General features: G+C 43.1%; 1 protein-coding gene across 1 annotated transcript in view; it reads right to left on the bottom strand.

Annotated features, from left to right (window-relative positions):
* Positions 1-17,582, bottom strand: part of TMEM97 (transmembrane protein 97) — a 237,274-nt gene that overhangs the window by 95,749 nt on the left and 123,943 nt on the right. Inside the window, exon 2 of the mRNA XM_069615021.1 lies at positions 562-706. Coding sequence (XP_069471122.1) covers positions 562-706 — 145 coding nt within the window. The remainder of the gene's footprint in view (positions 1-561; positions 707-17,582) is intronic.

Genomic DNA, 17,582 nt, shown 5'->3' with positions numbered 1-17,582 from the left:
TGTGCGGTGAAGAAAGGAGTTTAAAACAAGCATTGGCAAAGTCAACACTTCTAGCTTGTGTGTGCGTATGGGATTGGCATTTGCCAAGCACTGCCTTAATGGTACTACCTGGCCATAAAATGGCAACAGCTGAATAGGATAGCAGGTGTCTCGCAAATTCTTATTACCTATATACAAGCCAGAATTGTTGGCTTGGTCACTATTTTTGTAACAGGACCTCTTTGTAAGTAACATCTCAATCAAGTGGCAGAACAACTGGATTAGCCTTGCCATGGACAGTTAACAGGTGGGTAAATAATCAAACAAACCCCACAAACTGTGTAACCCTCCTCATAGGTGATCTCCGTCTTGCTGTGGTCCAATGCAATAGTTTTGGCTTATAAGCAGCGCCTAATACCCAAAAGTAAAAGGGGGTACAGAGGTTATAACAATAACAAACAACACGACTTGTGCAAAGGGAATATGCCTAGGTGCCTTTTTCTACTCAAAGAATGACTTAAGGAGGACACTCACTAAAGTAGTACAATAATATTACTCAAGTGCACCCATTTTAGTACTCACCTTTGAAGAAGGCATATGAGGCCACGGGGAAGAAAGGCAGCTGTAGGAAAGCCTCGCAATAAACAAACGACAGGAACCATGGTGGCGGATCCAGCATGAGAGGGTCTTTAAACGTAACTATGTACCATTTCAGCAGATCTGTCAACTGAGGAAGAAGTAATCATAAGAGAGTAAGTTTATCAAGAAAATAACACAAAAAGGCAATAACTGAAGTAAAGAAAGGAGAATCAGAGGGTCAGGCACAGTAACTGAAATTGAAAGAGCAAAAGAGAAAAACATCAAGAGAGACAGAAAGAAGATAATGGTGAGCAGAGAAAGATAAGGAAAAGGAGAGCATCAAGCACAGGTGACAAAAATAAGGCCCATGAAAGCAGTAAAAAAAGAACAGTAGAGAGATATTCAGGGGCAAAGCGAAAAAAAAGAGATAGACGGAAAGGAACCTTGAAAAAAGAAGAGACTGAAAGACAAAAGATAACTAAAGAGACAAAAAGCAACGCAAGGCAGGAAAAGCAGGGGAGAGTTGAGAAAATTTGAAAATGGTGAAAAACAAAGGCAGCCACTATACAAACTGAAATGGTAACAAACGCAATCCTCCTTTGGCATAATACTTGCTTGAATAATTCATTCAGTCATAACCATATAATCTTTGCAAAATAATTTTAGGCAGAGGACCCCTCTTTAAATAAACAAAGCCTATGGAAAAACATTTATATTTTGTAAAATTTAAAAATCTTAAAAACAATTCTAAACCTCAGCCCCCTCCTTCCCAGACATATAATGCAGGCTAAAATGAACATACTAATTCAATAAGCCCCGGGCAGTGGGGACATGACAGAGTCAGGTAATGCCCCCAAGGCCCATAGTTACAGTTCCCGAGGAGCATTACCTGCCTATGGGTTTATTACCATTAGTACACCGGGCCGTTTGATCGCGGTACTAATGGTGCTTTTTTTTTGGTTGCTAGACGCATCGCGTTATGGGGCAAAATAAAAATGGCTGCCTTGGCCTGGGAAAGATATTCCGTTCTGCCTTTCCATGGCAGGCATACTAAACAATTAAAACGGCTGCCATGGAATGTGAGAAGGTACTATGTGTAGCCCCTTCTCCCATTCCATGGCAGCCTTTTATATTAAATGATTAAAAAGGTAAACAACAAAAATGGCTGCCATGGCAGAGGAAGAAGGGACTATGCGTAGTCACTTCTGCCTTTCCATGGTGTCCAGAATAAAACAGTAAAAAAAGGAAGACCGGTGCAAGGCACACTACGCACCGTATGCAGGCTTACCATAGGGTAAGGCTCGCAAATGCACCAATCAGTGCATTTGTTTAATTTTCTTAACGTGTGCGGAGTACTAATACAGCTTAAAATACTTCTAAATTGAAGCCCCGCAGCTCTAGATAAAAGCGTAAAAGCATGGAGAAGTTGATTAAAGCAATTCGATGGGCAAGTAAAGGAATGGATCACAAACAAAATTTGTGGCAGGTTGATAAGGCACATAACAGGGGAAACATCTATGTGTCCGCCTTTTACTGGATGAACGTTTCATTACGTTCATAGGAAACATTTTTTTCAATGACAACAGTACCACTTTGGTAATCCTAAAAATGCTGTTTTTAAGTTAGAAGCCTGTTCCCAGTCACACGTACAACCAGCATGGAGCCCTATTTCAAGGAGCCAAGCACTGTAATGGCAAGAAGATGGTCCTTTTTTTTTATCAAGAATTGTAGAGCCATTTTCCATCCCTATACTTGTCGACGAGTTGTGTGAATTCACTGGCTTATTATCCCTTAAATCTGTGGGAATCTGCACTGCACCCAGCCACCCTAAAAGATGCCTTTGAATGTGCAGCTAGGGTCAGTACAGCACAATAATTAGATTGTGTCCCAACAGCATTATCGCAGGGCATTTTCAGTACAATAACAAAGCTATAGTGCAGGAGCAGCTGTTGGGGTGGACTTGCATTGAACATTGCTGCATTAGGAGCTTGGAGCAACCTACAACAACGATTCAGGCAGGAGGCACTTATAAACCATCCACAGTGCATCAGCACACGTGGCTGTGCTCGAACAGCAGTGGGCAAGTTTGGGCAAGTAATGACAAACACCTTAGCCACTCAACCTTTAGTTTTGGCATTACTAATACATGCTCACCAGCTGGATAATGTCCCCAGGCGAGAAGTCTTTTACTTCAGATCTACGTCAGAGGAAGAGGTTTCAGATAAGAGCATATTACCAAAATTGTTCAGCAGTTCAAGACATACACTGGTATAACCATGGTATCACATCTAAAGAAAATAACTTCCCACTCAGAAACCGAGGGTTGGGGGACTGCTAGTCTGTTGCGCAACAACAACGAAACATTATTATTCCGCTCGTGTTTAACCAAAGAATGTCATTGCTGCAGGGTTTGCCAATATAGACCCAGAGTCCCTTATGATCCTAATAAGGGGTATATCAACAAAGTATTGGTTCACCCACTGCGCATAGACCGTCAATCCGTCCTTATTTTCAAATCTTCACAAATGAAAGTTTTTTTTAATGAATACTTCACGTTCAGTTTTAATCTCAGTTGGTGATTACTATGCTCTTGCCAACACGTGTTTGGACCCTACAGAACCAGGTCTTCTTCAGGGCCAATATATCACCTTTTAACATTACCATGATTGATAATAGGTCAACATAACATACAAGATAGAAAGTCAGCATAATTTGGCAAGCATAGTTCTTGTTCCGAACACATATAAAGGATATTAATCCAAAAATAATCTACATATATTGTCAACAATATAAATACTGCATAACGAGCAAATCGGGAAACATTTTGCATCCAAGGGGTGAGGTGTCATTATCAAGCGTAATATTAAAAGAAAAAACAGAAATACTATTGTAATGTCTTTACATCAGCTGATAAAATACCTCATTTTCCATTCTTTAACAAAAAGACCTGTGGATTCACATTACGCCACCAAATCTGGTGTAATTAGTGTTTAAACTGGATAGACCTCTATTAAAATGACCCCCACCCCATTATTGTTATGGACCAATTTTAGGTAGAGTGTTGTCTCACACATGCATGTGCTCTACATGCAACCCCAATATCCTCCTGTGTAGCTCTCACTTGTGAGCATAGCCTATTCATTGTGCACCCAAACCCTGATGTGTTTTGTAATAATTCCAAAATGCATTAATACTTTAACTTTCTTCTGTTTTATTGTTCCAACTATATAAAAGATTGGTGTCCACCATCTTGCAAACAGTTTTCTAAAACATAAAACCTTGCTGGTTGGACTTCTGCAGGTATTATTTTGCACTACCTTACCACCACTGTCATGCTACCTACAGAGTGAAAGATTCTGCAGTGGTGCCAGAATCAGTAGGGGTAGGTTGTAATACAACAAGTTATAATTGTTGGTGGTTATTCCTCACCACACCATTCCAACAAGACGACCAATATTTCTTGTTTTTTCCTTCTGTGTTAGAAAACTGACGGTGTGCTGAGTGACAACAGTGTAGATTGATTTTCTTGTCTTAACTTTGTCAGCTCTGGGAGGGTCCCCTATGCTAAACGTTATCAATGAAAATGGATGTCACCATTAATCAGGATCACAGGAGTAATCTATGCAATAAAACAGAACCTAAAATGAACCCTCCATTTTCCAAGTGAAACATCTCCTAGGTCTGCTGATCCCTCATTCATGCACACAATCAATGTAGGCTCTGTCACTACCATTATGGACACATTTACAAAGGGCAAGATTTCCACCTTTTTTCACACAATCAAGGAAGATTCGGAGCCCACAACTACCTTCCTGGCCAAGGAGGAGAGGGTAATAATCGGAGGAGGTGGCAACACCCCACCGAGTATATCCACCTCTCCCCTGGTTGCATCCGATATGGTGAAAGTGGTTATTTTGGATTCCAGGAGTGTCAAGGGTGGGGATGAGGAAGCTGGCTTGGGCCTGTCCGTATTAATGGACATCTCCTGTTATGTTAAGATTATTTTACCCTTTTTACAGTGCAGGCTTCTAGCAAGCATATGTATTCTTATACTTCACCTGAGAATGCAGTGTGTGGTAATGCCTTCAGTCTCAATTCCACACTTACTAATGAACTAGGAATGTCTGCTCCTTCTTTAAATGGTCTGCATGAGATACTGAAGTCTTTGGTTGAACTATATGAACTGGTTTCAGCTGAGGCAACGCAACGTTCTGTTGTTCAGGAATATCATGTGACTCTTTACTGGCCATAAAGAGCAGGACCAAGGTTCCTACCCTATTGATAAAGACACCCCTGAGTCCTGCAGAGATGCTAGTTTGAAGTGCTGAATGGTAACAATGGACAAACTGAAACTAGATGTAATCATACATTAAAAGAATTTGGGGGATGTCCTTAGGGTGTCATTATTGAAGACCCGTGTTTCTTCACCCTTGAATCTTAGGAAGAAAAGCCCTTTATCAGTATGTAAAGGATTACAGTGATAGGAGCTAGGAGACCACACACTAAGAAAACCATACAAATAGCAGGGAGCAACATAAAAACAAGCACTCATAGAAATCTCCAAATATCACGAAGGTAGTCAGAATTGATGTTTCTGTAAAGTCAATTGTACAGCACCAATTTCAGAAAAATTGGGTAAAAGGTGAAAACGTTCTGTAGGGCATCACAGTGGAGTAACATTGCTGGAAATATTTGGGGGTCATGACCGCTACAGGAAAGGGGACCCTGACAAATGAGGGGGACATAATGGTGTGCCACGAAAGTTGGGAGGACAAACACCCTTGCCCCCCCCTAAAACTACATCCATGGGTGAAAACATCAAATACTGTAACCAACCGTACATTTTGCAACACATTTCACAATTCCATGCTGCTTGTGCCCAAAGAAAATCATGAGGCTTCACGCAATATATGCCAGCTATGCACCCCTTGTATACGGATAGTGCCCAAAGCAAATCATGAAGCCCATCAACAATAGAGCGCAGTGCTACTGTGAGCATGTCTGAGCGTGTGCACCTGTGTGTCTTTGAGTATGTGTGGGCGAAGAGGTGTGGACAGGTGCATATGATAGTGAGCAAATGTATGTGTTTAAGAATATGTTTAGGGTGGATGAGGGTCACATTGCAAAGCCAGGTCTTCAGCTTTGCTTTAGGTACATCCAGCACGGAAGTGGGCTTCAGAAGACATCCAGCACAGACACACTTCAGACCCTAGGGAACGGAAAGTGGACTCTAAATTCGGACAGTATAGGCAGCATAATAGCATAACATGGAAGGTTCTGTTTGCGATCCACAGTAAAGCGAGAACAGGGGGACACAATCACCACATACCCTGCTCCGTGGATAACTCACATGTGCCCACAAACATACACTAAGGGTACATGGTTGTACCCCTACCTATGTGTGTCCTAAGGGTATCCGATAAGTCTTTGTTCACCACAAACAAAATGTAGAGCTACAATGCCAGGGGTCCAAACTGGACCCCCCGGGCAGAAACGAAGCAGAATACACAGTTTAAGGAGGTACAGGACAATGGCAATGCGGTCCTGTCCCTCCAATACATTTCCAGTATCACAGCGTCACTCTGAAAGCTGTAGCAGCACTCAAGTAAAGAATTGTGGCCGATAATAGGAGAGGAAAGGGAAAGAGGAGGCGACACTTCACCATGGGGTGTAGGCAAAACCTTCTGCTGCCAACAGAGTCGGGGTTTCTTCTGTCGAGCAGAATATGAGAGCCAAGTTTGGAGGAAATGGAACTGGCATTCGCAATAGGTCCACTCGTTTGTTAAGGCAGGCAGTTATTTTTAGTATACCGGTCTCAGTTTTGTTTGTTGGCCTCAGAGATGTTATACTGCTTAACAGTCTTCATGCGATTGTCTTTCTTGCCAGACTTCTTTTGCAAGTTGCATGCATTTCAAAGGGCACTTAATGAGTTAAGCTCTCACGCCCTCTGGACAGCCAGTAAATCCAGAGAGCATTTGCCACCAGTTCCGACGCTGCAGAACTGCACTTTCACAAACACGTGCACCACACGACGGAGATGTTTTTATAGAAGTTCCTTCCAGCAGCAGGTGCCAGCAACTAGGAATTGAGTCAGCATTGAGGTAAAGCCGGGTTGCCCCAACAGTCTGCTGCAGAACTGCACTCACACGAGCAGATTTAGCCTCCGCCAGAATTAGGGAGGACAAAATGGCCTGCGAATCTAGCCTCAAGACAAAAATGGGTCCACCGTAGAGAAAGTGAAACGCTTTGAAGATTGACATGTATAATTGCGGGTGTGAAGAGGTGTGTGCCTCCAAGCGTCCAACAAACCTCCTCAAGCAGTTAGCAGTTTAAGGGTAAGTTCCCAATCTTTCCATCACTGGGTTTAACACTTCATTCCTGCCTCCCCAGAATTAGTTAGTGGGTCGAACATGGGATTAACCATTCTATAATCCCTCGAAAGATGTTGGGATCTATCTTGTTAGAGCCATACACAGACCTCAAAACCACCACATCACCTACCAAGAGTCCTTCAACAAAGACAGATCCACATTCCAGTTATGATATCTCCTTGGGTGCGTAAGGAGTTACCTCATCATGCAAAAGTATCACCACTCAATTCTCCTTATTCTGTTCTGCAGTGTAAAATCCAGGACCTTTCCATTTCTTTAACACTTTGATTAAATCTTATCCAGATGCTTTTACTGCAAAAAGTAATGTCTCCATGCTTCTTTCGCAAATATGGCACGATTTTAGTATTCTTAACATGGGTATTCACAGATGGCATGAACTTTTCAAACATGTCTAACCAAAGGGCCATAAACTCTGGCCCGACATTAGTAATCCAATCGTTTATCCCATAGCACGTATAGAGAACATTTCCAGGATTTTCTTTGAGGAAGTCGGTGCTTACACGCTCTACTTGTGCAAGTTACGCTTGTGTTCTGACCCACCTAACAATAACATCTCCACGATGCGTGCAGGGGGAGAAGCCAATTGGTTCTTTTTGTTCCAATACAATTGCAGCAATATTGGAGAGAAACCCTACAAATAGTATTTCACAAGCTCGTTACTCGTCCCCACACATTTCCTTCTTTAATCTAACATAAGTGGTAAATGGAGCAAGATCCAGGAAAAACTCATTTAATTGCCTTTCCATAAAATATTGTGTCCCTCCCTGGTCCTCTGTATCACTTTTTCTCTCGCTATGAAATGTAGAAAGAAACAATGTTATGTCTCAGCGTTTGCCCAATCTGGCTGTGGTCAGAGCTATGTGCACGCTATCTAGCACTGTAATATCTTCTGACAGTTGAACAAAGGATTTATAGTCTGACCATCTGCAGCCTCCAGGAACCCCAACATTTGAATGGTACTGCATCCGTCATGCCATTTGGTTTTTGACCATTTGACCTACAACCATTCAAAACCCTTCATTTGTTTTCCAGAGTGCTCATTCTCCTGATCAAGTAACAGAGCCCCCTTTCTGTGCATGTAGATCATTGTCCAGTCTCGAGATCCTCTGCACCTCATCAATCCTCTTAGTAATAGCACCAAAGTCTGAAATTAGGTCTTTCATATCTGCTTTAATAGTGGGGACATTCCTCACTGTAACAAAGCGGCCTTGTTACACTCAGGTAGGTTACTTCATATAAGCTTTATTACAGGTCTCTTTAAGATGTTACAGAGCGAACCACTGGGTCCCATCACCCAGGCAGACTTCTCTCAACTGACACTGGGTGGAACCTTGACACAGAATTCACACACTAACATTCCACTGTAGCACATAAACATTCTCTCAGCACATGCATACCTTGCAAGCACAATACAACACATCTCCCTTTCTTCCCAAGATACCACATACACAAAGCACATCACAACACCTCTCCCTCTTTGCACACACACTCAAAGATCCATAAGGGGAACACTAACTGTGCATCCTTTTAAAGAGAGATGCAATTCTATAAACACTTTTGTGGAATTCCCCAACACACTCGATAAACATGCTAGAAGCGCGTACCCTCCTCACTCCATTTGCAGACTTCCTTTCAGCACACTTCAAAATCTCAGGATACACATCCCTAACCTGCGTTTTACACTCTGCTCACACACACTTCTACGGCTGGAGGCGCGACCACCCAATCCCTGTGACAGCATAGCCACACTCACACAAACAGAGAGTACAACCCTCTATTTGTGGGACACCTTACCCACCTACTTCACTCACTTCATTACCGGAAGGCACGACTCTCCAACATTGTAGGATGCCATACCCACATACTTCAGCAGCAATACAATAGATGGGTGTCCCCTACTTCGCTGGCAAGAAGGGGAAGCAACTAGCTATAATAAACAAAGGTCAAGCCAGCGGGTTTCAAATAAGTTCACTTGAAAGGACACAGTCCCATCAGCAATGTAGGAACAGGGACCCCCAGTCAATACCGCAGATCACCCCATACAGACCACAACAAAAACTTTAGATTTTTTATTAGTCGAATTCATTAAGAAGTTATATACATACAACGATATAACATTAATAAAGTGCAATGTGTGAAAAAAGTTCTAGTCACAAGAGGAGGCTGCAAACAATTCACTGCCAGTTAACAGTACAGAGGAAAAATCGCAATAGTCCCTAATGTAGATGTTCAGTTGCCAGGCCAACGGACTCCATCGGGAGAAAGAAATCTCTCGAGAAGGAGAAGCCAGGTCAACTGGACAAATCTAAATGCAGAAAATGAATTCATAAATTGATTAAATCAACCTATCACATAGGCAGGAAGGGAAAGGGCAAGTGTTTTGGTCCCGAATAGGGCAGTCCAATGATGTATTAGCACTGAAGAACCTCACAATCCTAAAACCGTACGCTAAAAATCTGACATAGGATGCTATACCCACATACGTCACTCACTTCTTCACCGGAAGGCGCAACGCTCCAAGTACGGAACGTGACTTCAACTTCACTTCAAAATGGAAGGTGCTACCTTCCATTTGTATGTGGGACCTGAACCACATACTCAAACATTTATTTATCAGGAGTACAGTACGTGGAAGGTGCTACCCTCAGTACGTGAAAGGTGCTACCCTCCATTCTGGTGGGAGTACGACCTCCCAACCCCCTTTTAAAAGAAAAAAAAACACATGCTTATGCCCACATACTTCTCAACAGGACTATAATCTACATTAACTCTACACTTCATTGCACCAACTAAAAGTCCTTAGGTGCATTGCATGCCACCTGTATCCTGAAAATCCTCAAAACGGTTAGTCTAAATCCTCATTTCAGCTTCACTCATACTTTGGCACAATCCACAGCCCTTTTCTTTTAGATTATAACTTTAATTCCTAAAGGTTCATAGGTGCATGGCACCTTCAAAGCTGCAAATCCTTAAAAAATGTCAGCTTCTAAACACCTAAATAGTGTCATCCTCCACTTAAACTCTTCACTTATAACAACATATGAAATGCGCACCGAGTCAAGTACCGGCGAAGTACCGCTTGACCGCTGTGTCCTTCTGTCTCCATGTGGTTATTGGATTTGTTCTAGCCTTACGAACTGCTTTGGAAGTGAATTGGCTACTGTTTAGTCGATATTTGCCATCAAACCAGTAAGCCACTCCCATTTGGGCGGAAACCTACAAATTTGGCCAGCGCGCACGCACCGAGCTAAGTACAGGCGAAGTACCGCTTGACCGCATTGCTGCAGCATTGCGGCCAATCAGTGCTTCTCTCTCCCCGTTATTGTTTTCTTGTCGGCAGTAGATTCACCCTTTTCAATTTCCGGTGACGTGTCGTGTCTTTGTTGGTTCAATCCTGAACATTTTTTACAGAGAAAAAAAAAATGCAGTGTGTACTGCTGTCCCTGAAATCCGGTATGCCGGATCCAAGTTCCCTTTCATTAAAAAAAAAAACATACGGACGAAAGCATCATTGTGTTTCTCCACCCCTTCTAACCGGAGGGCTCAAACGCTGTGCAAGCTTCCAGCGAAAGTCGGCGGAAACACAGACATTCGTACCTTTTGTCAAGACTACAATAACACTGGCAACAAGGTATTTGAATCAACGGCAGTGAGAACACCCATTTCTACTTTTACACCAAGTCTTGTTGAAACGCATGCTGTTGAATGTATATCTTTGTCACCAATATTTGATTATGTGAAGGTTGTTGATACTGTCAATCCTAATGATTCGTTAATTGTGGATGTGGCCACAACGCCTCCCACAGATTTGAATACTGTCAATAGATCATTCACTGATAGTATATTATTGGGTAACGTTTTTACGGCACCATTAGATATGACCAATAATCAGCACACTTCAAATTTCTGATCAGGCTCTAATTGATAATGGAAATAACAGCTCTTGTCAGTTCTCTCACACTGTAACACAACCTTTATCTGGCTCTCCCAATTTATTTTAATTCAGAACTGGCTGTCACTTATTCTGCTCCAACTCCACGCAATCCGGGACCTAACGTGACATGCATTGGGAAACCCGGCAGCTCCGAAATAACAAACAAGCTGTTGGAAATAACCCTAAACTCAATGAATCTGGCCATTCAATCAATGGCCAGACTCTTTGAGACACTTGACTCGAAACTCATATTGCAAGCCGCACAACTTGAACAGGTTTTGCTGTAGCAGAATAACATCATGAATACAACTAGTTTTAAAAGGGGGTCAGTTCAGAATATATGTAAAACTAGTGTTTTTGTGATGTCTTCAAGTACGCAAACTGATTTTTTTCCAAACCTCCCGACATCCTCAATTACTTCAAGATCAATGCCAGAGTCAGAACGTTTGTTACGCCCGGATATTGCTGATATTATTCATGAGAAACAGACAAAAAGCACACCATCAACTCATGATAACCAGATTGTTGTCGAAGACAACAGAATTAGTCAAGCTATCAAACAGCCAGTATATACAGTGTTTGACGTGGTCAAACCCAAAACTAACAAAAAAAATGGCTGTACAAATGAAGAAACCAAAAAACATGCCTAGTACTAAAAACTATTGTACCTCACAAACCAAACAATTTATTAAAACAATAACGCACTCTCAAAAAGGTGCAATATTGGTTTCTAATGCCATATTCAAGAAATATCAGTTAGAGGCTCAAGCTCGTAAATACAATGCCAAAAACAACATTGCCTCAAATATTTCATCATATGGTTCGCTCGATGAGTTAGTGGAGGCAGCTGTTCAATTGACTGATAATGGATCAGGGACTGGCTTGCCTGTGTCCTTCCAGGATAACATTAAAAAAAATAAGATGCTCCTGTAGGGACTTCGCAACAAGTATTGGAAATACATAGAAAAGAGATTAAGTGTGCAGTTGATGCATACATGACCGCTCAACCGGCACAAAAATATCTTACTCATTGTGATCCTGGTGCAATATCACAACAGCAGGATAAGTCAGTTGATAAAAAGGAAAAGGTCCAGAACCCTTCACAATTTGTTGTTAAAGATTCCTGTGAATGCCCAAGACGTCCCCCACTTCAAACACTACCCCTATAGAACACCACTCAAGCCAGCCTTCAGGTTGGTGAAATGCATTCAGTTGCACCAATTAAAATAGGGGAGAAACATTTGAATAACGACGTTAAGAGCTCCAAGTTTATTTCTACATTAGCACGAGAAATTTATCGTCTAATAGAAACAGCAATTACAAAATCCACGGAACTCAAAACTGTTGTAACTCCCAGTTCTAATAATTCCAGACCTAATGTAGCTTAATCAAAACAACAGTCTGCAGTAAATGTTAAACGGCCAGCTTTACATTCCCTAATCATATCATGCCGCCCATTACCAAGCGCTCAATACGACCTGATTCACGATGACATTGACTATATTTTCGGAAATTCACGAATTAAAAGACATCAACTCCGTTGATATCCAGTTAGTTGAATTTGAAGACGAACACACACTCTCCTCAGTGAAACTTTGGATAAATTCTAGAGCTTGGTCTCAACACAACATGGCTGGCAAAAAAGCAATTATATGAACTAGGATTCATAATAGATGTTACCCCTCTTCTCACAATTCCTTCTTCCAATACTTTGCCCTCTAGTGTCAACCATGGGCGGAATATTACTAACAATGTAGAATTAGACTCAAGAGAAACTGTTAAAAAGCCCTGCACTTCTCATCACAATCAAAATATGCATTAACTAGGCCAGTTTGTAAATCGAATTCCAGTCTCTCTCATTAGTTGGAATACAAGAGTGTTCCATCATCTCATAAATAATTCCACTGCTGATATAGAGAAATTCGACATAGTCATGCTGCGAGATGTGGCTTACCACACCTCCGATTTGGGATAAGCACGATTTATATTTGAATGCAGCTCAGAAAGCTAGTCATGGAAGACCAACATCTGGATTACTTCTTGCTGTTAAACAAAATTTGTTTCTCAAAACAGAAAATTGGATTTCTCCCAATCCCTTTTTGCAGATGATAAAACTCCAGGCTGGCGGAACATCATACGCCTTGATAAACATATATTGGAACCCTATTGGAATTTCTGATGATTCCTTCCTGAGAGACTTGCATTATTTAAGGGACCTAATATGTCTTGACAAAACTATACCTCATTGTCATGGCCACTGGACAAGGGTCCAGTCCTTTATCACCCCTAGGGTCCAAATCGACCCAATCCTGGCGTCTCTGGCGCCAGGCCCATGAAAGAGTGTGCTTTGCACACTCTGTGCCTAAGGCACATGCTACAGGGCCGGGCGTGGCCATAGAACATCACTGGAAGGCACGTGCAAGAGTCCCTGGGAGGGGCAAAGTGGAGACACTAGGCGGGGCGAAAGGGAGGGGCCAAGGCTAGCCTATATAAGGCCCAACCTTCGCTTCGCGTTAGTCTGCTTTCTGCAGCGTAACGCTTACCGCTGTCCTTACCTGTGCATCCACTGCTCCATCTCTGAAGACATCTTACCTGATTCCAGCTACTCCATCTCTGAAGGCACATCTTACCTGAATCCAGCTACTCCACCGCTGAAGGCGCCTCTTACCTGAATCCAGCTACTCCACCGCTGAAGGCGCATCTTACCTGAATCCAGCTACTCCACCGCTGAAGGGGCCTCTTACCTGAATCCAGCTACTCCACTGCTGAAGGCGCCTCTTACCTGAATCCAGCTACTCCACCGCTGAAGGCGCATCTTACCTGAATCCAGCTACTCCACTGCTGAAGGCGCGTCTTACGTGATTCCAGCCGCTCCATCGCTGTGCGTGCTTCTTACCTGCATCTCATCACTATCAGAGTCAGAGCCTTCTTCTCACCTGATCCGGGCTTCCAGCTGCTCAGAGTTCCGCTTCTTCTCTTCTCCTTTGCGGTACCTTCATCCTGAAACCACGGAGCTGCGTCGAACATCCAGTCTTCGCTCTACTCCGCCGGCCTCCTCCTGCAAGGAAAAAAGAACACACCAGGTTAGAAATCATATAGATAACGAACGCCTGGCCGCGACATACTTGAGACTAGAGTTCCATCATAAAGGCCAATTTACCAGATAATTTGGGAGTTCCAACACCCTCAAGGGAATTCCCGGATTCGCTCCACGGCTCCGATCTGCATTTTCACACCTATTGGGAAGAGATAAGATATTGTAAGAATTACTCTTAATGATCAAGATAAAGACATTATAATAAACAAACTAAAATCATAACCAAAAGACTTACCTTCCAAGTGGATTGGTCGCAGCCGGTCTGGATCAACCCTTCCAAGGACCAGTGAAGCAACTAAGTCCACTCTACGTGCCCCTGCTATAAGAAGCAGGACGGATAGCTTAACATTACAACACAACAGGGGAGCTTGTATGGGAAAACGCTTGCGCACTTCATTTTGGCACAAGAGGGTCGAGGGAAGTCACGACACCACCACACCATTCTCATTGCTTCACATCTTCTCTCAGGGGCAATACCAGCATCCAGAACAGCAGGCTGGGCAGCAACAGGGAGAGAGAGACGATCCAGGGGAGCCGAGTTGAGGGAGGGCTCCAACCGTGCCCCTACGTCAGGGGAGAGACCGGGTGAGCGTAACACTCATATGTAATCATAGCAGGAGACTTGGATCTGCATTGTCTGGGAACATCTCGGACTACTAGTAGATTGACATTATGGGACCACTTTGTTGAATCTCAGAGTCTTCAGATGCTGAATGGAACTTTATGGATGACATACCTCCACAACCTACATGGCATAGAGGTAACACCTCAGCTATCATTGATTACATTTATGTGAATCAAGCTCTTACCACAGAAATTACTCAATTTTGTATTAATTTAACAGATCTGAGCGATCATAATATGTTGCTGATGAGTTAGAATATAATGGAAACAGAGAATGGTCCTGGAGATAAATGCCCATCGAATCATGTAACAGTTAATGTTGGATGCAAAAGGTTACGATGGAATGAAAAATCTCTGAAAAGATTTAATCAATTTTATGCATTGGAATTATGTAAAGTAATGTGGGAGTACATCAAGCAATTATATATCATGATCTGATGCAAATGTTTTAATGTAAATCAAACGGACAGATGGTAACAAGAGCACCAAAATTACATGTATTTAACAAGGATGTTTAAATAGAAAAAACAGTGTTTCGTTTAAAGAAACGTCAAACCTTGAAACTTCCAATAGACATCAGAGGAATTGTGTTAACGCAATTGAAAACCAGATACAAGAATTGGCTACGAAATCACAAGGCAGTCATATATCAAAATGATGGGTCTAGAATGTCAAATGTATTGGCAGGGAAAAATATAGCTCACATTTGGGCCGTTATTAATCAGTTGACATCAGGACACCAAATTGCTTTACAAGAACAGGCATGGATTAAACACTACACAAACATATATTCAGCACCAGCACACTCATGTTGCCTGAGTAGAATTCAAGCTGATGACAATCTTTCTTTTTTTTGACGAAGAGGATATATTATATTATATAAATAAGGCGAGTAGGTCGAGGACTCCTTGTAACGCTCACCTGATTCCCGCAGAGGCGCCGGTCTTGACTGGGTGAATGCCGTATCTTCAAAGGTGATGTGTAACACACGGTTGGCTCTTTGGGCTGGACCTCTGTGCACTGTATGTCTGACTCGAAGAGTAAGATGTCTGCAGATAGAAAATATGGGATTAATGAACTGGGGTTATTGGGTGCCTCTCTCCTCTTCCCTTTCTCTTCTCCTGTAGAAACCCCAAAGGTTAACACCCTCACCTTAGGTAAGTGAACGCCGAGCTCTCCATCTGCCTCGGGGCAGGGTGCCGTAACCAGTTTCTTCACTGGATAAGGGTGCAGGCCTCTTGACCTCAGAGGACTGCTGTCCGTCGTTAACTGCACAAACGGTAAGTTCTGGGCACTTCAAATGTCTTAAAAGTCTTTTGTAATGATATCTCTTGTTTTGCAGGGTTCCGGCGATGGCGGATGGCGGGCTGATGAGAGTTGAGGATCGAACCCGCGTGAGGAATAGAAGCGCCTGGAAGCACGTAAGTAAGCGCTTGTAGCCTGCTTCACGATGCGCACTAACTGTCCCTTTTATCTTGCAGGTACAAGTTCGGAGCTTTAGAGAAGCTGAAGGGTGCTGGAATACCCACTGGATTCGGCGTGGGAAGGAGTAATGGCACGCGAGTAATAAAGTTGCCCAATGTCTTTAAACGCACCTTCTTTTGTCTTTCAGATGCGGGATGCAGCGCCGAAGGCCTCCGGAGCGTGCGAAGAGCTGGTAAGCTTTTGTCTTTCAGATGCCGGAATGCAGTGCGAAGACCTCCGGAGCATGCGAAGAGTAGGTAAGCCTTTGTCTTTCAGATGCCGGAATGCAGCGCGAGGCGTTGGTGACAGCCGATGGACCAGGTAAGAGATGCGCTGCCACTGAAGACCGTAGTGCTAACCTGTTCTTTCTTTGTCTTTACAGGTGCTGCTGAAGACTGGATTCCAGGATGGTAAGCCTTTGTTCCCTTATGCCCAGGATCAGAAGCAGAAGACACGATGAGCGTTCTGCTGCAGAGAATGCAGAATAACGCAAAGCAAGATTCATCCATCGGGTGTGGTTTAAATAGCCTCCTGTAGTGCTTAGGTGTCTCCTTCCACAGCCACGCCTAAGAAAAGAGTTCCTGCTTTCCAGAAGAGTTCCAGTGTTCTGAACCTAGGGAGTGGCTCCTGCCCCACCCAACAGGAAAAGTAGTCCCAAACAGAAGAGGATCAGGGGTTCAACTGGCAGGTAAGTAAGCAGCATGGTCTGCTGAAGGTAAGTCCACCCAAGCATTATGAGCCCGGCGCTTCCAGCGCTGGGACTGGGCATCTTTATGAGCCTGGTGTCACTGGCGCCAGGACAGGGTCCAAAAGGTCCCAATTGGGAATGGCTGGCACTCTGAACCGGGGTTATGGGTCTGCTTCCAAGGGAGTCGGGCAAGTCCTGATCTTTTGGAAGCAGAGATCATGACACTCCTGGCCCTAATGGCCTTTCGAATTACACCCTAAAACAATATCCTGAAATATGGTCCGAAATATTATATAACATGTTTATTAACATCAACCGTACACCAATCTTGCCTCAATCATGGAAACACTCAATTATTCTGCCAGTCTATAAGAAGGGTAATAGGTGTGAACCAGCGAGTTATAGGCCTATTGCTCTCCTGAACGACCCTGGGAACATTTTTAATCTTATTCTTCTCAGGGATTTGAACAATTGGGCTACTGATCTAAGAAAAAGAGATCCTTTTCAAGCAGGATTTGTGTCTGGTCTAGGGACTTCCCCAAATATTGTTACCGTGAACATGTTAAAATCTCACTGTGCCACCCGGAACCAGCCATTGTACTTGGCATTTATTGATTTCCGGGTGGCCTTTGATTCCATTGATCGTCAATTACTCTACAAAAAATCACGGTATGAATGTCCACCCTCTTTGATTTCCATAATTAAGCACTTACACTCTAACACAACCCTGCAAGTAAGACTGACAGTGGAAGGTTTACTCTCTGCATTAATTCTTACAGAGCGAGGGCTCACACAGGGTTGTATTTTGGCCTCTTTTCTATTCAA

Source organism: Ambystoma mexicanum, chromosome 9 (genome assembly GCF_040938575.1).
Source record: "Ambystoma mexicanum isolate Mex_15411 chromosome 9, UKY_AmexF1_1, whole genome shotgun sequence".
Lineage (NCBI taxonomy): Eukaryota > Metazoa > Chordata > Amphibia > Caudata > Ambystomatidae > Ambystoma > Ambystoma mexicanum.
The sequence above is the reverse complement of the archived record's forward strand: the minus strand, read 5'-3'. Positions and strand labels throughout refer to the sequence as shown.